Below are 20,749 nucleotides of genomic sequence, written 5' to 3' on the forward strand. Positions count from 1 at the left end.
ATATATATATATGCATGTACTAGTGCATGTTATCAGTTAATTCTGATAACATGCACAACAGGTGATGGCAAACCTTTTTTTATAACGCTCAATTAGTGCTGTGTTCATTGTTTAGAGTCAAGAGGGTAGGATGTACAATAAACAACTTTTTTTTTTCTCAGTGACAAGGTTCCTAGCAGCTCTGGAAATCAGGGAAAACCTACAAAATTAGTTTCACATTTTTCAGACAGAGACTATTACTACTACTATCCGTTCAGTCATGGTTGATTCTCGGTAACTCCTTGGATCAACGTTCTCCATCCTTGACGATCATAAACAGCTTCCTTTATTTCGGCAACTTTTAGGTTTGTATCCTGTTTAATGGTGTCAAGCCATTGAGTTCTTGGTCAGCCTTGTCCTCTACGTCCGCTTACCATTCCGAGCATGATGTCTTTCTCCAAGGAGCGGCTTCTCATCACGTGGCCCAAGTAGGCTAATCACTCTTTGGTGATTCTGGCTTCTAAAGAGAGGTTTGTTTGATCCGCTCCAGGACTTCGAGATTGGTGATACGTGCTGTCCATAAAATTCATAGGAGTCTTCTCCAACACCATAGCTCAAAAGCATAATTTTTTTTCCTGTCTGATTTCTTTGTGGTCCATTTTTCGCTTCCATATATCACAGTTGGAAACACATTTGCGTTGACTAATCTGCATTTAGTTTGGAGGCTGATGTCTCTGCTCACCCAAATTTTGTTCATGGATATCATCGCATCATGCCCTACTGCTAATCTACGTTTGATTTCAGGCGTGCAGTTGCCGTTGTAGTCTATGTTGGAGCCAAGGAACGTAAAATTATCTGCCACTTCAATCTCTTTATCATTCATTTTAATGCTGATGTTCTTATTTACAGCTGTGGTCATGATTTTGGTTTTTTAGATATTCAGATGCAGGCCAGTTTTCTCGCTTTCGTCCTTTACTTTCATGAGCAATTGTTCCAGGTTTTTCTTACTTTCTGCAATTAGAGTGGTATCGTTGGCATATCTGAGGTTATTGATGTTTCTTCCTCCAATTTTTATGCCGATGTTCATTTCTTCCAGTCCTGCCCTGCGCATGATCATCTCGGTATAGAGGTTGAAGCTTAGGGGTGACAGAATGCATCCTTGTTGGGTTCCTTTACTGATCTTGAGCCCATCAGTGTCACCATATGTTGTTCTTACTGTGGCTTCTTTGTTGTGATATTGTGATGTGCTTAGGCAGGACTGATCAGTAGAGGCAAGGAGACTGATCGAGGACAGGTGTGTTCAATCAGTTGAGGAGCAGCACACTAGATAAAGGTTTCTCAAACAAATTGTGAGGGGAGAGCTTTTGCAGTGGTTGTGGCAGCACCCTTTTGGAGGGAGGGTGTCGTTTGCAGTCATTTAGGGCTGCCGGCGACGAAGACAGCAAGACAGGTGGTTATGTGTTCCTGTGTCAGGAGGGGAGGCTGGGTGCCTCCTTTAGACAGTTAGGGCTGGGTTTTAGTGGGGTGCAGTCACCACCTTGGACTCCTGCTTCTGTTCCTGTGAGCTGCTGTTCCTGCCACCTGCTCTGATCTGGTGTGGACCCAATCCAGGAGGTCTGATTGTTGTCCAGCTAAGTCAATCCCCAGGGGTGTTGGACGACATCACAAGCTTAGACCCTGGGGAGGGGTCTTGTCGCTGAGTGAGCTAAGTGAACAAGTGAACTTGTCTAACCTTTTATTATAGGCCTTCCTTTTTAGCTTGGGGTGGGGATCTTTTTAGGAGTAGATGCATAAATTAAGACTATTTTCATAATCTTCTGGTGTGTGGTGATTGTTTGATGGTTCTGACATTCTAGGCAAGATCTTCTGCCTGTTTGACCCACAAATTTATTACACTGGTGCCAGGATTGGGATCATACAATTTTAGAATGTCGGAACCTGAAAATAATCCACCTTCTCCATCAGAGCCAAGCACTAGTCAGTCTTTAGCTGTAACACCTAAACCAGTCTTTATGCCAGAAAGTTTTTCAGGAGTAGGGCGTGAATGGTCGGATTGGGCTGAGCAATTTGAGATGGCAGCAGATGTTAATAATTGGGATAATTCACTCATATTAAAGTTCATGTGCCTTCTATTTTGTGGTAGAGCTCGTGAAGTGTATAGTGGGTTGTCTAAAACAGCTAAAGCAAATTACACCTTGTTAAAAGCAGATGGGTAGATGTTTAAATCCATGTGATAGTGATGACTGGAATAAAGCTAATTTTTCTGCCAGGAGGAGATTGCATAATGAGAGTGTTAGAGAGTTTGGGCTCTCCCTTCGGCGGTTGGTAGTTAAAGCCTATTCTTAAGCCAGAAGAAGCACCAGAACCAGAACCTAACAACATACGGAATGACAGTGGTCATTCCATATGTTCAGGGAGTATCAGAGAAACTGAGACGTTTATTTTCTAAACACAACGTCCCAGTGGCTTTTAAACCCCAAAATACATTACGGCAAAGACTGGTTCATCTCAAAGATCTGCCACAAACAGAGTAATGTTGTGTATGCTGTTCAGTGTCAGGAGGGTGATCAGTCTTACATCGGGGAAACTAAACAGCCACTGGCCAAAAGGATGGCCCAGCACGGAAGATCAACATCATCAGGCCAGGATTCTGCGGTCTACACTCATCTCCAGGCCAGCGGTCACTCTTTCAGGGATGAAGATGTTCACATCCTGGATAGAGAGGAACGATGGTTTGAAAGAGGAGTAAAGGAGGCCATCTTTGTGAAAAGAAATCGTCCATCATTAAACAGTGGTGGAGCCTCCGGGTTCAACTGTCCCCCTCTTACAATGCTGTGATTGCTAGTATCACTCAGCCCTCTGTGAATAGTAAACAGCCATCAGTGTGCTAATGATCCATCGTTAGGCTGATGGTCCTCCTTCATCATGTGAGCAGCTAGTTTTGGCTGTCAGCAGCAAACTGGTTGATCCACTCTGAGAAGGTGCTCTTTATAAGACTGAGCTGAATACAGCTCCTCAGACTGAGGAAGTCTTTCGGATGAAAGACGAAACATTTTTACAATTTTTTTGTTTTGTTTTGGTTTTTTTTTTGGACTGTCCAGATGACCAGATTTAACTTTTTTAGATATCTGGACTGATACGACTTACAGTGCGGTGTGACAGGTACGGCGAATACTGTACTTTGAAAAACCGTGAAAGAGCAAGTCCGCGAACGTCGAACCGCAAAGTATTGAGGGACTACTGTATATGTGCAGTTATAATAATCCTGTTTTAACCCTGTTTTTTTGTTGCTGTTGTTTTTCTGTTTTTTCTCTACTTTAGTGGACCATTTGCCTGACAAGAAGACCTACAAAAGGAAGCTTAAAAAGTCTTTTGAAATAGACTTTAGTGATGAAGTCAACTTTGACACTTACTTCTGCACCACAATGGTAAAACAACCAAAACACTCACCAAATTTTTTAAATGTTCTCTTTTTTTCTGTTTAAGCAGCCATCTGACTTGAGGGATTATTTATTTATTTATTTTTCCCCTGGGTGAAACTCCTATCTTCACTTAGTCATTTTGGTTACCATTTATATTTTAGTTCATTTTTACAGACCTCCACCTGGGAGGTCGTGGGTAGGTGGGCAGAGTACTTCGAAGACCTCCTCAGTCCCACCAGCACATCTTCCCCCGAGGAAGCAGAGCCTGAGGACTTTGGGTCGGACTCTCCGATCTCTGGTGCTGAGGTCACTTAGGTGGTGACAAAGCTCCTCTGTGGCAGGGCCTCGGGGTTGTATGAGATTCGCCCCGAGTTCCTTAAGGCTCTGGATGTTGTGGGTTTGTGTTGGCTTACACGACTCTACAATTCTACGTGGACTTCGGGGGCAGTTCCCCTGGATTGGCAGACTGGGATGGTGGTCCCCCTATTCACAAAGTGGGACCATAGTGTGTTCGAACTACAGGGAGGGTCTGTCCAATAGTCGAACCTCGGATTCAGGAGGAGCAGTGTGGTTTTCGTCCTGGTCATGGAACACTGGACCAGCTCTACACAGAGCAGCTCTAAATCCGAGGCCATTGTCTTGAGCCGGAAAAGGGTAGAGTGCCCTCTCCGGGTCGGGGAGAAGGTCCTGCCCCAAGTGGAGGAATTTAAGTATCTCAGGGTCTTGTTCATGAATGAGAGAAAAATGGAGTTAGAGATCGATAGGTGGATAGGTGTGGAGTCTGCAATGAAGCGGGTGCTGTACCAGTCTTTCATGGTGAAGAGAGAGCTGAGTCCAAAGGCAAAATTCTCAATTTACCCGTCGATCTACGTTCCTACCTTAATCTATGGTCATGAGCTTTGTGTTGTGACCGAAAGAATGAGATCTTGGATACGAGCAGCCGAAATGAGTTTTCTTTGCAGGGTGTCTGTGCTCTCCCTTAAAGGTAGGGTGAGAAGCTCGGTCATCCGGGAGGGACTCAGAGTAGAGCCGCTGCTTCTCTACGTCGAGAGGAACCAGTTGAGGTGGCTCGGGCATCTATTTAGGATGCCTCCCTGGTAGGAATGCGCGATATAAACGGTACACGGTAGGAACGATAGAAATTTAGCCTACGATAGAGATCTGTCTTCTACCGGCTAACTGCAGTAATGCTGTGTCTGAAGTAAAATCAGAGTTGTCAGTTTAATCGTTACTTTTTTTTGCTGAAAACTGCGCAAGTGGTGTTAAAGTCATTTCTTCAAGGGCTAAGTAGCGAAGCTACAAGCTAACTACAGCCGGCTTGCCGTAGTGTTGCCGTATTTTGGCTCATGCTCAAAATGCTGAGTTCCGTCTAAAGTTTTTTGTTTTTTTTCCGTCGAAAGTTAAAGTAAGCGTTGGTCAGCTTTAGAGAAACCTGCTCTCTGATCTGTAAAATAATGCTGTGTTGTGTGATTTTACTGCGAGACCCTCTGGTCAAAGCCACAGACTCATTTTGTGTCAGCTCTCCATTAAAACAGAATAGAGGGTTGGAGGGTGAAGTGTTTCAGTGTAAAATGCTGCTCTGTTGCTGTTCGTTTCTTAAGTTAATAAGACTGGAAACTGTTAAGAGTTAACAACATATTCTTTTGTTTAAAACATATGGCTAAAACTACATTTGATATATTTTGCACTGTTATGCACTACAATAAATAAGCCTAATACTCGATTTGTTTATTATTTAAAAACTCTCTGGACCTAGTAGTGGAATTTTCCTAATTCAAAATATATGATGGCAAAAGGACACCCTATGCTTTTTTTTAGCAAGTTTTATACCAAAAACATATCGCAATATATATCGTTATCGCCACCCTTCACAATACATATTGTGATATGAATTTTATGCCATATTCCTACTCCCTGGTGAGGAGTTCCAGACACGTCCCACCGGGAGGAGACTCAGGACACTCTGGAGGGACTATGTTTCTCGGCTGGCCTGGGAACGCTTTGGGATTCCCCTTGAGGAGCTGTCCCAAATGGCTTGGGAGAGGGAAGTGTGGACCTCCCTACTTAGGCTGTTACCCCCGCAACCCGACCCCAGATAAGTGGAAGAAAACTGATGGAAGGATCTACGGCTGAAACGATTCCTCAAATAATTAGAGTACCTCGATTACAAAAAATCCTCAAGGCACATTTATCTGTCTCGAAGCTTCGTTAAACTACTGTTTTTTTTTTCAGCCTATAAGTCACAGTTTTTTGTATAATTTACATACCCTGGGACTTATAGGCCTAAGTGATATATTTATGGATTTTTTTTCTCATATTTATAAACCATTTTTTGGCTGAGATATGACCGTTTTCACTCATTCTGACTGAATTTTTTTTAGCAGTACCACTTTCAGCCACTTGATGGCAGCAGAGTAGTAATTGATATATGGCATGCTGTTACATCATGTAATAAGTAAACGTGGCTGCAATGACAAATTCAAAACGGTTCAAGACAAAAACAACTGGACTTTATTTGTTATACTTTATACTTTCTTGTTTTTTTCTTGAATTTTTTTTTATTTACCCTGTCCTGGATGACTGAGAATCTTCACCAGCTATTGATGACTCAATTGGCCTGCCTTAGTCTCCCCACCTTCGTTCTGCTCTCTGCTTGGAACCATCAAAGCAGCTGCACTGCCCCTGCGAACTGCAGCTAATTTGACCATTAAAGTGCATTTATTAAGCAAATGTTAGACACACCTTTGCTATAATTTCGAGCAAACAAATAATTGTTTAAGTGCTTTTCTGGTTAAATTTTTTACAGCGACTCGTCGCGTGCACACGTTTACTTCCGCTAATCGGGGTTTGAAATATAGCTGATTTGACCATAAAAGTGCATTTATTAAGCAAACGTTAGATTGATACACACATTTAATATAATTTCGAGCAACCAATTGTTTTGAGGCATTTATCTTGTTGAATTGCACATTGACTCATCGCGTGCACGCGTTTACTTCCACATATCAGTTTTTGAAATACAGTTATTTTGATCATCAAAGTGCATTTATTAAGCAAACGTTAGAGTGAGACACATTTACTATAATTTTGAGCGAATAAATAATCGTTTTTAAGTGTTAATCTTGTTAAATTCTTATTAAAGTCCTCCCGTGCACGCTCCCACGGCCGGATTTTTGTCAGCCCATCGGTTTTGGCACAACACCGGTCCACATTTCTAGGTTGTCAGCGGTGACACGTAACAAACGTGACGCATAATGGATGCAACGTATATGGCGAAACTGCATATTTATGGATTTTTCCACTTTATTAGATAAATATGGACTGATGCGACTTATAGGATGGAGCGACGGTTACGGCGGAAATTCCAGTATTCAGAGCATTGTGGTATAGCTGGAAGGTTTTTGTGTTGCACACCACTACCGCTTCCGCTAGCGCTAATGCTTCTGCTAATGCGTATGTGCTAAGTTTGTAGCTATGGAGGGAATGGCCGAAGAGCTCTAAAAACAACAAAAACTGTCAAAAGTTTGGGAACATTTTAGACTAAACAGAAAATACAACACAGCTCATTGAATCTACTACAAAGTAGAATTTGAGTAACCACAACAGCACGTCGTCCATGTTGCAGCGTCTGAAGAGAAAACACCCGCTGTGGCATTAAACTCGTCTGCAGCTGCAACAGGTATCGTTTATGTTCTCTTTGTACAATACGTTAACCTAAATGTGTGATAATCTGTCCTGTTATAAATGTAAAATGAGGCTTTTTTGTTGCTAACGTTAAATCTATTAATGCAGTCCTTCTCAAATAGTGGGGCACGCCTCCCAGGCGGGGCCCAGGTCAATGCCGGGGGGGGGGGGCATGTGATCCGGGGAACATGCATTTTTCGCCACAGGGAGTAGGTTGTTTTTTTGTTTTTTTTTCACCAATCTCATTTTGTCGCATGGGTTCCGGCAGCTGTTTGCTTGTGTCTCTCAGACTTACTATTAAAAAAGTTATGAACAAATAACTGTCTTGTCATTTTGGAAGCCATGCTTGAATCGTGTCGCTCCCCTCTTCGATTGAGACATACCATACCATTTTATTTATAGAGCACTTAAAACAGCTACAAGGCCAACCAAAGTGCTGTACAGACAAAACAACAGACAACACACAAAGCAACATACAAAATGAGGTAAATCAGAATATAGACATAAAAACGATGCAGATAATGATGACAAACCAGTGTGGAGCATACAGGTTCAAAACACAGATCATCTGGTGTTGAAAGCTACTGAATAGTAGTGAGTTTGTAAACGGGACTTGAAAACCGAGAGGGAGGGGGCCTGTCTGACAAGCAGAGGTAACTCGTTCCAAAGTCTTGGTCCTGCTACAGAGAAAGCCCTGTCACCTCTGCGCTTAAGACGAGCTCCTGGAACTGTGAGGAGCAACTGGTCCGCTGACCTCGGGAAACGTGGTGGGACATACGGTTGTAGCAGATCAGAGAGATGCCGGGGGGGGGGGGGGGGGGCGCAAAACTGTTCAGTGATTTGTAGACATACATGAGCATTTTGAACTGGATTCGAAAGTGAACCGGTAACCAGTGCAGTGAGGCCAAAACTGGTGTAATGTTCTCTCTTTTGCCTGTACTGGTTAAAAATCGGGCTGCTGCATTCTGGACCAGTTGTAGTCGTGCAATGGAGGTCTGACTGATACCAAACAGGAGCGAATTGCAGTAATCAAGCCTAGATGTAATGAATGCATGTATTACTGTCTCCAGGTTATTTTTGGACAATATGGGCTTCAGTTTAGACAGCTGCCTCAGTTGGAAGAAGCATGATTTAACAATCATGTTTACATGATTGTTAAATTTCAGGGAAGGGTCCATTATCACGCCCAGATTAGTGACTCTTTGTTTTTCTGACAGGGTTAGAGCGGAAAGGTCGATGCAGTGGTTTGTGATTGTGTCATTGGGATGGAACAACATGACTTCAGACTTCTTTTCATTGAAACAAGAAGTTTAAAGGCATCCAGTCCCTGATGTCAGCCAGGCAGTCAAGCAGAGGTTGAATAGAGCATGTGCCATTGTGTCTTAGGGAGAAGTAAGTTTAACAGTCATCGGCGTAGAAGTGGAAGGGCATGTTGTGTTTCCGGAAAATAGCACCAAGTGGCAGCAGGTATAAAGAGAATAGGAGGGGACCCAGGATGGACCCCTGCAGAACCCCCCACTTAAGCTCTGCCGCTGCAGAACTAAAATCCTTGATGGAGACACAAAAGGATCTGTCAGCGAGGTAAGATCTGAACCAATTGAGGGCTGATCCTGTGACGCCCACCCACTGCTCCAACCTAGCAATGAGGATCTCATGGTCGATGGTGTCAAAGGCGGTTGTGAGGTCCAACAGGACAAGCAGCACAGAATCACTGGTATCAGTGGTTAAGAAAACATCATTAAAGACCTTCAGCAGGGCAGTTTCAGTGCTGTGGAGAGGTTTAAAGCCAGATTGGAAAAGCTCTAAGATGGTGTGGCCCTCCAGGAAGCACTTCAACTGGGATTCGACTTGTTTCTCCAGTAGTTTAGAAACAAATGGGAGTTTGGAGACAGGCCGGAAGTTGGATATGACTGAGGGGTCAAGGTTTTTTTTTTTTTAGGACATAAACTCCGTCACCTTTCCCTGAATGTGTCCATGGCTCTGGATGTCACCCATAGCACGCATGCAACAAAGAGTAAAGCGGGAGCGACACCTGCCCCCTCTTTCATCTTTTGTGTTTACAAAATGTTTTAGTTTTATTGATGATTTTGTCGAAGCACAATTTACAGAAGTAATGTTTAATAAATGTTTGGACTCTATTCTTTGCTAACAAAATATATTCACCTCCTCAGTTAAGCTGCTGTTTTTATGACGCTCTTGTGGAGGTCGGCAGGAAGAGACGAAAAATATATATATATTTTTTTTTAGATCTTTTTATTAACAACATATAAACACAGAACACCGCTGCGGCTGAGGCTGCCAGCGCTCGCTTTTTTCTTTTTTCCGACCTGTCAATCAATCCAGTAGGCGTGTCAGCAAATGACCAATCGGCGACCTCAATGTGTCCCGAAGGTAAACGCCCCTTGTCTGTGAATCTGCTCTGCAGCTGCTCGGGATGTACGCTGGAGTATGAAGTCTGAACCCTCTGCGTACCGTACATGCGTACATACGTGTGAACAGACGTACGCGGCAGTATACTGGAGCCTTAACACATGAGTATTATCCAGAGTAATTTTAGGGTAGTTCAACTTAGTTGTAGAACGGCAATTCTTACTGATCTAGTTCTTTTTAGAATCTAGGAAATGGGATTCCAGGATGTTGTTTTAATATTCACAGCTGAGCAAACCCTTTAAAAACTCCATATTTTGTTAGAGTTGAACCAAGCTTCTTAAATCCATGAACATGCGACGGTGACAATAATGATCCCAAACTTTATTCATTTCTCATTCTTTGCGTTTAATTGATGATTTGCAGGGGAACAGCGTTAAAGCAGAAATCCATGCAGGAATTATTCGGTTATATAACAAAGTCAGTAGTCAAAAGTCCACTTGTTACCTGAAAGGTGTTACTGTTGATTGTTGGTTGATGTCCATGGGGCAAAACAGTCCAATCGTGTTGTAATTCCTTTGCTCTGATGAGCTGAAACAAAGAATTATAAATCCGTAAAGCTCCCATGAGCAAAAACAGAAAATTATAAATCCTTAAGCTCTGTTGAGGAAAAATAGAAATATATTAATGCTCAGTCCATTGAGCCAAAGTAAGGTATGGTGATGAGGTTTAGGGTAAGACTTTTGCTGCTCCAAGACCCCAGAGAACACTCAGAACCCCAAGATCATTACTGGACTCGATGAGCCGTCAGCCGACATCTAGAGTTTACTTCGTGTTCCCTGAATCTTCCGGAGTGAAATGTCAAAAATTAAGTTTAGTTGGAAAAATTAAAAAAGTCAAAATCTAAAGTGTGTTCAAAAACTCCATCGAACAAAAGGGAGAAAAATCAAAAAATACAAAGGCAACTTCAGAATCCCATAATGCAGCAAAAATGGGGAAACTCTCCTAAAATGTATTAAGACTTTAAAAATACCGCATTTAATATAACATGTGAATCCCCATAACTCAAAATAATGTCAACAGTCCTAAAATTTTACTGGTGTATGTAGCTATAAGTGATTTTGATTATTTAATTTTATCTTAGGACAGCTATTAGTATGTGTCATACTATCTCTTCTCGAAGACCCCTTGTCAAAGGGGATCCTTGAATGATGAAGCTGGTGACAATCATCCCTTAGTTGCTTTTGAAGAATATTTCATACCGCATTCAATAAAATCCAATCTTGGAACTTGACTTGGCTTTCAGGTCCGGGCTGAGCTGATAAAAATTATTCTTCTCTTCGAATCTTGAAGTTCCCTTTAGTTACTGAATGCGTCAATGAACTGTCCTTTAAACTCCACGCGCTTCTGCCTCGATCGTTAGTGCTGAGCCTTTTTATGCATTTGCCTGCCCATTGCATAATTTCGGCATAGCAACAGTCCTGGATACGGACTATTCTACAACATCAGATCACGATTTACCAAGGCCGTTAGGCAACAATGTAGGAGGGCGGAGCGAGAGTGGAGGAAAGACAGGCTGCAGGTCTCTTTTCAAATACTTAAAGAGAGTTGGCGCCGTTATCAGAAAGCAGTGAAAGCTGCAAAATCCAAATACTTCTCTGATATAATTACCTCAAACTCTCACAACCCTTGTGTCCTCTTCTCCACCCTAAACTCTGTTCTTCACCTCACTGAACCATCACCTCTGGAAGCCTCAACTGAGCTGTGCGACAACTTCTTACATTTCTTTTTGGAAAAAATTGTGACCACCAGGGCTCTCATTTCCCCTCCAACTCATGACCCATCCATCCCACCTCAAGTTGTAGTTCCTTTTGACCATTTTGAACCCATCACTCTATCTTCTCTAGAGCAGGTCATGTGCAACTTGAAACCTTCTTGTTCCCCCTTTGATGTGGTCCCCCCTCGACTGCTAAAGGAGGTTTTTCCAACTCTAGGTCCGTCCATTCTTGATATAGTAAATAGTAGTTTATCCACTGGCATAGTGCCAAAATCCTTTAAACATGCTGCTGTCCAGCCTCTCCTGAAAAACCAAACCTTGACCCCTCAGTCGTGTCCAACTTCCGGCCTGTCTCCAAACTCCCATTTGTTTCTAAAGTACTAGAGAAAATTGTCGAGTCCCAGTTGAAGTGCTTCCTGGAGGATCACGCCATCTTAGAGCTTTTCCAATACAGGCACTGCTGTGCTTGTATTGTTTGACTTCACCCCCCTCCCCTTGTCCTACTGCAAAGACGTGCTATTCTGCACGTACGCGTTCCATTAACCGTTTCACTGCTGCTCGTTTTAATGAAGGTTTTAACTCTGAGAGGATCGAACAGCTCTCGGTGTCTCTTACCACTGAGGAGCTAACCTCTCAGTTCAACTCTGCCTGTTTAGATGTTCTGGACTGTGTTGCTCCCCTTAAAACCAGAAAAACGGAACTTAAATCAGAGCCCTGGCTGAATGACGTCACTCGAGCCGTTAGGCAGCAGTGTCGCAGAGCTGAACGAAGGTGGAGGGAGGACAGGCTGCAAGTTTCTTTTCAAATGTTAAGGGAGAGTTGGCGTCACTATCAGAAAACCGTTAAAGCTGCCAAATGTAAATTCTTTACTGATTTAATTGTCTCCAACTCCCACAACCCCCGAGTTCTTTTCTCCACCCTGAACTCAGTTCTACACCTCAGTGAGCCTTCACCTCTGGAAGCCTCAACTGAGCTGTGTGAGAACTTCCTCCATTTCTTTTTAGAAAAAGTGGCAAACACCCGGGCACTCATTTCTCCACCAGCTCATGATCTGTCCATCCCATCTCAGTGTGTGGCTGTGTTTGACCACTTTGAGCCCATCTCTCTGTCTTCTCTGGAGCAGGTAATGTGCAGCATGAAGCCATCTGGTTCCCCCTTTGATGTGGTCCCCCCTCGACTACTAAATGAAGTTTTTCCTACCCTGGGTCCTTTTATTCTCGCTATTTTGAATAGCAGTTTATCCTCAGGTGTGGTGCCAAAAACTATTAAACATGCTGCTGTCCAGCCCCTCCTGAAAAAACCTAACCTTGACCCCTCAGTCATGTCCAACTTCCGGCCTGTCTCCAGACTCCCATTCACCTCTAAGCTACTAGAAAAAATTGTGGAGTCTCAGTTGAAACAGTTTTTGGGGGATCACGCTATCCTAGAGTTATTCCAATCTGGCTTCAAATCTCTCCATAGCACTGAAACTGCTCTACTGAAGGTTTTTAATGACATTTTCATATCCACAGACGCAGGTGATTCTGTGCTGCTTGCCCTATTGGACCTTACATCTGCTTTTGACACCATCGACCACAAGATCCTCATTTCTAGACTGGAGCAGTGGGTGGGCATCACAGGGTTAGCCCTTAAATGGTTTGGGTCCTACCTCTCTGACAGAACCTTCTGTGTCAATATCAAAGATTTTAGTTCGGCATCGACAGCGCTCCAGTGGGGGGTACCGCAGGGGTCCATCCTCGGTCCCCTTCTCTTTTCTTTATACCTGCTGCCACTAGGTGCTATTTTCCGCAAACACAACATTCCCTTTCATTTCTACGCCGATGATTGCCAAATTTACTTCCCCCTAAGGCACAGAGGCACATGCTCTATTCAGCCTCCTCTTAACTGCCTGGCTGACATCCGGGACTGGATGGCTTTAAACTTCTTAAGCTTCAATGAGAAGAAGTCTGAAGTCATGCTGTTCCATCCCAGTGGCTCACTCATGAACCATGATATTGACCTTTTCTGTCTAGCCCCGCTAGAGAAACAAAAGGTCACTAATCTGGGGGTGATAATGGACCCGTCCTTAAAACTCAACAGTCACGTAAACATAAAATGCTGCAGCCTGATTTTTAACTGGTACAGGCTATAGAGAGCACATCACGCCAGTTTTGGCCTCCCTGCACTGGCTACCCATTCACCTTCGGATCCAATTCAAAATTCTCATGTACGTTTTTAAATCACTGAACAGTTCCGCCCCATCCTATCTCACTGATCTTCTGCAGCCATATGTCCCACCGCGCTCTCTGAGGTCAGCAGACCAGATGCTTCTCTCAGTCTCAGAAACCCGTCGTAAGCTCAGAGGTGACAGGGCTTTCTCTGTTGCAGGTCCACGACTGTGGAATGAGTTGCCACTGAGTGTCCGGCAGGCTCCCACACTCTCAGTCTTTAAGTCTCGCTTGATGACCCACTTCTATTTGCTTGCCTTTAACACGGTGTGATTTGTTTTGGTCCGGTCTGTTCTCTACTCTGTTGGCCATTTTAGTTAGCTTCTGCTGCTATTTGTATCTGTATTTTTATTTTATGTTTTCCTGTCCGCTGTGCATGTTTGTTTTCTTTTGTACAGCACTTTGGTTGGCCTTGTTGCTGTTTTAAGTGTTTTATAAATAAATTGGTATGGTATGGTAAAAACTCACTACCATTCAGTAGCTTTCAACACCAGATGATCTTTGTTTTGATCCTGTTCGCTCCACACTGGTTTGTCGTCATTATCTGCATCGTTTTTATGTCTATATTCTGATTTACCTCATTTTGTATGTTGCTTTGTGTGTTGTCTGTTGTTTTGTCTGTACAGCACTTTGGTTGGCCTTGTAGCTGTTTTAAGTGCTTTATAAATAAAGTGGTATGGTATGGTAAGTGGATGAGTTCAAGTATCTTGGGGTTTTGTTCACGATTGAGGGAAAAATGGAACGTGAGCTCGATAGGCGGATAGGTGCAGCGTCTGCAGTGAAGCGGGCGCTGTACAGGTCTGTCGTGGTGAAGAGAGAGCTGAGTCCAAAGGCAAAGTTCTCAATTTACTGATCGATCTACGTTCCTACCCTCATCTATGGTCATGTGCTTTGGGTTGTGACCGAAAGAACGAGATCTCGGATACAAGCGTCTGAAATGAGTTTTCTCCGCAGGGTGTCTGGGCTCTCCCTTGAGAGACAGGGTGAGAAGCTCGATCATCCGGGAGGGACTCAGAGTAGAGCCGCTGCTTCTCCACGTCGAGAGGAGCCAGTTGAGGTGGCTCAGGCATCTGTTTAGGATGCCTTCTGGATGCCTCCCTGGTGAGGTGTTCCGGACACGTCCCACCGGGAGGAGGCCCAGAGGAAGACCCAGGACACGCTGGAGGGACTATGTTTCTCGGCTGGCCTGGGAACGCCTCGGGATTCCCCCGGAGGAGCTGGACCAAGTGGCTGGGGAGAGGGAAGTCTGGGCCTCCCTACTTAGGCTGATACCCCACAACCCGACCCCGGAAAAGCGGAAGAAGATGGATGGATGGATGGATGGATGTATTACTCATAAAATGAGTAATTACTGCAGAACCTGATAAATTTTGTTTTCTATTACTGAATAGCCAGAATAATCGATAGATTACTCGATTACTAAAATAATTGTTTACAACAGACCTAGATGGATTATTTTTACATTCTGTTGCAGTGTGCTAAATGGTGTTTACCAACCAGTGTTTTTCTTCTGAGATTTCACTGATTGTAACTCAGTGATATTAATTAAAGTATTAGTTTCATGCCATGTGGAATAAAAAATATCAGTATGTTGGGTGTGATAGTTTCATTCAGATTCACTGCACAAAGATTCAAGGTGACTTTATTGTCATTTGCATCACATGTGGTAAACAGCTGTAAACAAAAAAAATCATTGTAGATTTGATTTTAAAATCAGTTTTATGTTTCTAAATAATAAGTGACATTCTGCATGTGGTGGGAGTTGAACTCCGCCGGGGCTGCCCATTGTCATTCTGTTCATAAGGGAGGGAGTCTGGTTCAGTGGCCTCAGGATTCCTTCTCTACTTTTTGTTAATTAACCTTTATTTAACCAGGCAATCCCAGTGAGATCACATATCTCTTTTGTATGGGAGGCCTGGGCCTGAGGGCAGCCTAACATGCATGTTTTTCGTCTGTGGGAGAAAACCAGAGTACCTGGGAGAAAAAAAACCACGCAAGCACGAGAAGAAAATGCAAACTCCACACAGAAAGACCCCAGGTCCAACTGAGGACTGAACCCAGGACCTTCTTGCTGAGAGGCAACAGTGTTAACCACTGGGCCATCGTGCTGCCAAAACTTTGCAGATGATGTGGTCCTGTTGGCGTCATCGTGCCGTGATCTCCAGCTCTCACTGGAGTTCAAGTTCAAGTAGGTTTTATTGTCATTCTCATCACATGTGGTACACGAGGTGGAACATATGTACACAGGGTCCCAGTTACATCCAACAATAGCAAAAATATAAAGCATAAAAAGAAACATTAAATAAAGATTTAAGGTATAAAACTAAGAAATACGCTAAACACTAATTAGTGCAAAACAATACGCCCAGCAACAGCAGCATGAACTTTGTGTGTGAATCTGTGTGAGTAGATAAGTATGAATAAATACAGCAGCATGAAATAATCAGCAGAATGAAGTCAGCAGCATGGATAATCAGCAGCACATATCACCAAAGTGGCATTACAGTGTTTTTTATTTTATTTTTAAGAATGGTTCACAGCCGAGTGTGAAGCAGCTGAGGTGAGAATCAGCACCTCCTGATCTGAGGCCATGGTCCTCAATCGGAAAAGGGTGGATTGTTCTCTTCGGGTCGAGTGTGAGGTTCTGCCTCAAGTGGAGGAGTTCAAGGGTCTCTGGGTTTTGTTCATGAGTGAAGGAAGAATGGAGCGTGAGATTGACAGACAGATTGGTGCAGCTTTTGCAGTATCGTGGACTCTGTGCCGGTCCGTTGTGGTGAAGAGGGAGCTGAGCTGTAAGACAAAGCTCTCCGTTTACTGGTCGGTCTACGTTCCTCCCCTCACCTCTGTTCATGAACTCTGGTAGAGACTGAAAGAATGAGATCGTGGATCCAGGAGGTTGAAATGAGTTTCCTCTGCAGGGTAGCTGGACTCTCCCTTAGAGACAGGGGGAGATGTTCAGTTATCAGGAGAGACTCGGAGTAGAAGCACTGCTCCCTGGGCGCCTCTCTAAGGAGGAGACCCCGGGGAAGACCCAGGACATGTTGGAGAGACTACTTCTCTCAGTTGGCCTGGGAACACCTTGGTGTCTTCCTGAGAGAGGTGGCTGTGGAGAGAGAGGTCTGGACCTCCCTGCTAAGGCTGCTGCCCCCACAACTTGACTTCGGAAGAAGCAGAAGATAATGGATGGATGGCTGCAACATGTGATCTTCCTGAATGAAGTTCATTTACCAAATAAAAATATATTAAGAGGACATTAGAACCATGATACTGACCATTGTTGGGCAGTTGCTATGGCAAAATGGCATTAAACTTTATGGTATTTACTTTTTTGAGATGTACTGTATGTTGACTGAAATTCTTTCAGCTTTAGTGTCCGGCTCATGAAAATTTAAAGCAGCAATTGCACTTTTGTGTCAGTTTGCTTACAGACAATAAAAGAATGTACGTCTAGTTTTTTACTGGGGCTTTCAGAGTTAAACTGTTGTGTTTTGCTTTTCCATTTTTTTTATAATCTTTGAATCGTATGTCATGAATATGTCAGGCTCTGTTACCCTATTGTGCTCACTGTACTGATAGTACATTACTGTTCAGCATGTTAGAACATAAAATGTAAAAGGAGATGGACTAATCGATGAAAGTATTTAAATTATAAAGAAGTTTAACTAGTTTTTGTCCTGAATCTCATATTTTCTGCTTGATCTTCGCAGGCAGCCACCACTAACAGCAAATCTGCGCTCAGTACAAGCAAAAAGAAAACTACCTTACCTGCAGATTTCCAGTTTCCGCCTGAGAAGCTGTCCCAGCTCAGCCTCAAACCCTCCAACTCGGTGAGACTCTGTTTCTTCTGTCATCTTCCACTGCATGTGGAATCAAAGCATCGACTTTACTCAAGACACAAAAAATGAGTGGCGAGTTACTTATCTATGTAGCTGGTTTGTTTTGATCTCACTTTAATATAAATAAATGTTTCAAGTACTTTAGAAACTTAAATGTCAATTACTTCCTGTTTACACACAGTAGTTTTTTTTCTAGTTCAACAACTGAGGGTTGAGTTGCTGTGTATGCATCTGCAGTTGTCAGGACAGCAAATTGAAGAAAACAGTTTAAAAGCACTGGACTGCAATGTATAGATCTATTTTATAAACATTTTGGGACTTAATTTTCTATTAACAGTTTTAAACTGATGGACTTGTGGCATGACTGTCCATCTTTTTTATAAACCGTATTGAAGCTCTTTATGAATTTCTCAGTCTAAATTAGTTAATATTATATTGGCTGAGGCTAAGACATACTGAGAACATGAGGCTTTTTGTCCTTCGTTGTTAAGGACCCACTTATGCCAACTGACATCCCACACAAACATACAATTAAAGGGCCTAGCATTCTTTGAAGGATGTGCCTTTCGTGCCACAGTTTTAAACTGAAGTCACCTTATGATGAGAACAGATAAGGTTGTAGCCATTTTGGTCAAACCTCTAAATGATGGCTTTACTGTCACTGCCATAATAACAACAATTATCATGCTGTAATAACCGTATCATTTATGGGTTCGAGATTTTGCCTTTAGAATATGGTGACATGCTACAAATCCTGCAGATTCCATTCTGTTTATTGATGTTGTACATGATGGAAATTTGAATGCAACATTTATTTTCCAGTTAAGTCTAGAAGGCCAGAAGAGGCGGTCGGGAGAGCTTGGAGAAGGCATTGGTGATTACGACTACAACAACGCCAATGATACAGTTAACTTTTGTCCAGGTCTTCAGGCAAGAAACCACACTTTACAATTACTTTTCATGTTATTTTTTTAATGTTCTGTGTAATAGTGTAGTTCGATCTCTATATAAGTGCTGCGATCATTTGGTTTGCATTGCCGGCAGTAAGTCGGACCCCTTCAGGGTGGAAGTTGGTCTCGGCCAGGAATGCTTTGTTGATAAACAGCCGATGGAGGAAAACCTGCATCCTACTTTGTGGCTGCTAGACTACAATAAACCACTGGAGAAGAGACGCAGGAGACTACGTCTCTCGGTTGGTCTGGGAACGCCTTGGAGTTCTCCCAGAAGAGGTGGCTGTGGAAAGAGATGTCTGGGCCTCCCTGCTTAAGCTGCTGCCCCTGCGACCCAACTTCAGGACTAGCAGAAGATAATGGATGGATGGATGGATGTGAAGTAGTAGGAAATTATAAAGTCTAAAAATGATAAAATAATATCTGAAGTTGTTTCTGTCCATTGACTGAAATGGCTGCAGCAGGATTGTGTTTTCTGTTTGATAGATACCTGATGGTTTTGCAGTAGGTTTCACAGGAACATGCATGACTGATGAAAACACTACTACTTGTTTCTAAATTACAGACTGAAGGAGGGTAATAAGAATTGTGCCTCTTTACCAAGTTATTCCTCAACTTGAACCTTCATAACATCCGAGTTGGACAATTTTTGCCACTTCACAAATCACTAATGGATCTTCATTTGTTATTGTATTGTGTTATTTCAGGGTAGTGACAGTGATTATGATGTTGAAGGATTTGCTGCTTCAGATGACATGCAGCCCTCAGGTGACAATATACCTCCACACTCACAAGATCTTGAGGATATGTCCACGTACGGGGAGGACAATCTGGTTCCTGAACCACACAGGGTGGGTAATGCAAGACTTTTGTCCCACATTATGAATGTCTTGGCTTTTAATTGCTTTCTGCTCAAAAAACTTTATCTGCAGTGTTTTTCAGACAGAAGACATATTAGAAACAAGGCATTAAAAAACAATATACAGTAGTCCCTCGCTACATCGCGGTTTATTTTTCGTGGACTTGCTCTATTGCGGTTTTTCAAAGTAAGATTGGACATGATACACACTTGGCTGATAGATGGATGAGCCGCACAATCGGCATGGAATTTTTATTTAAAATAAATTATTTTTAATTATTTAGCACCTGTTGCACCTCTGTGCATCCCACACTGCAGGATAAGCTTCCTCCTTCCTGCAGCTGATCAGCTGATCTCCATGCATAGTGGAGAAGAGGGCGTGGCCGAGAGAGTGAGAGCAGGGAGCTGAAATCATGATATTCTGTGTTCTTCTAGAGCATTTAGAGTTTAGAAACGTTGTTTAGAATATCGCAAGAGTGTGGGAAGGGTTAAAAAAAAAATATATATATATATATATATATGTATATATATATATATGTATATATATATATATGTATATATATATATATATATATATGTGTACATATAATTACTTTCAAGATGGCGCCCGAGCTGGTGGCTTGCCGTTCACCTCTCTCCACTCTGTTTGTTTTTTTGCTATTTTTATCATTCTTCCTCAATAACATCAACTCACTGCTGGTGTATGATCGTGAGCAACTTCTAAATCTACAATTTTCCACAAAACATCTCGCCTCGTACGATCATTTCTACCGAGGGTCTGGGCCCCCACCTCCACTGCTCGGGAGCGTCCCTGCTTACCTTCGCCGTGATGTTTTCCTGCCTGCACGGAAACATCGCTCCCGCCGCCGCGGGAGACGTGCTGGCCGCCTCGTGAGGCTCAAAGCGAGCCTCGCTCGCTCCTCAGCAACAGCTGACCACCGGACTGAGGATCCTCCACCTGGATGTCTCGCGGAGTCCTGCCCGCTGAAGAACGTGGGGTCGGAGGTGCGCAGCGGGCGCGCGCTCAGCTGCGAAGTTTCCGACAGTCTCCAGCTGATCGAGGTCTGCCTGGGTTCTTCATCTGCACCATCTCCTGCCACCCGATCGGTCTGTCCCAACGACCCTGCTGTGTCCGGCGGCTCTCGGACTCCGGCTGTTTGTCCCGGACCGCGCAGCGGGCGCGCGCCCAGTTGCGGTGGGTCCGAAAGTCTCCAGCTGATCGGGGCCTGCCCTGGTCCATCGGCTGCACCATCTACTGCTGTCCCGTCGGAGTGTACCAACGACCCTGCTGTGTCCGGCGGCTCTCGGATTCAGGCTCTTCATTCTGGACTTCGCGGCGGACGCGCGCGAAGCTGCGCTTCCTCTGGCCGGAGGAGGCGAAGGCCCGACGTAAACAACCTGAGGCCGCTGATCAGCGTCCTCCCCTCAACTTTTCCCCCAGCTGCTGGCCTAACAAGGTTTGCTCTCCTCAATGTGAGATCTTTATCAACCAAAACTTTTATAATAAATGACTTCTTCTGCTCCAATAACCTGGACTTCTTGTTTCTGACGGAGACCTGGCTTCCTCCTGGTGAGTCAAGCGTTTTTACTGAACTTGTGCCTGCAGACTGTACTTTTCTTAACTGCCCGAGGCCATCTGGAAGAGGTGGAGGAGTTTTAGCTCTTTTT

At 43.6% G+C, this 20,749-nt stretch overlaps 1 protein-coding gene across 1 annotated transcript in view; it reads left to right on the forward strand.

Annotated features, from left to right (window-relative positions):
• ncaph (non-SMC condensin I complex, subunit H) overlaps positions 1-20,749 on the forward strand; it is a 152,176-nt gene that overhangs the window by 90,361 nt on the left and 41,066 nt on the right. Inside the window, exons 10-13 of the mRNA XM_037680782.1 lie at positions 3,301-3,407; positions 17,144-17,263; positions 18,095-18,202; positions 18,930-19,073. Of these exons, the coding sequence (XP_037536710.1) occupies positions 3,301-3,407; positions 17,144-17,263; positions 18,095-18,202; positions 18,930-19,073 (479 nt within the window). The remainder of the gene's footprint in view (positions 1-3,300; positions 3,408-17,143; positions 17,264-18,094; positions 18,203-18,929; positions 19,074-20,749) is intronic.

The sequence above is a fragment of the Nematolebias whitei genome, chromosome 8 (assembly GCF_014905685.2).
Source record: "Nematolebias whitei isolate Nwh7 chromosome 8, NemWhi1, whole genome shotgun sequence".
NCBI lineage: Eukaryota > Metazoa > Chordata > Actinopteri > Cyprinodontiformes > Rivulidae > Nematolebias > Nematolebias whitei.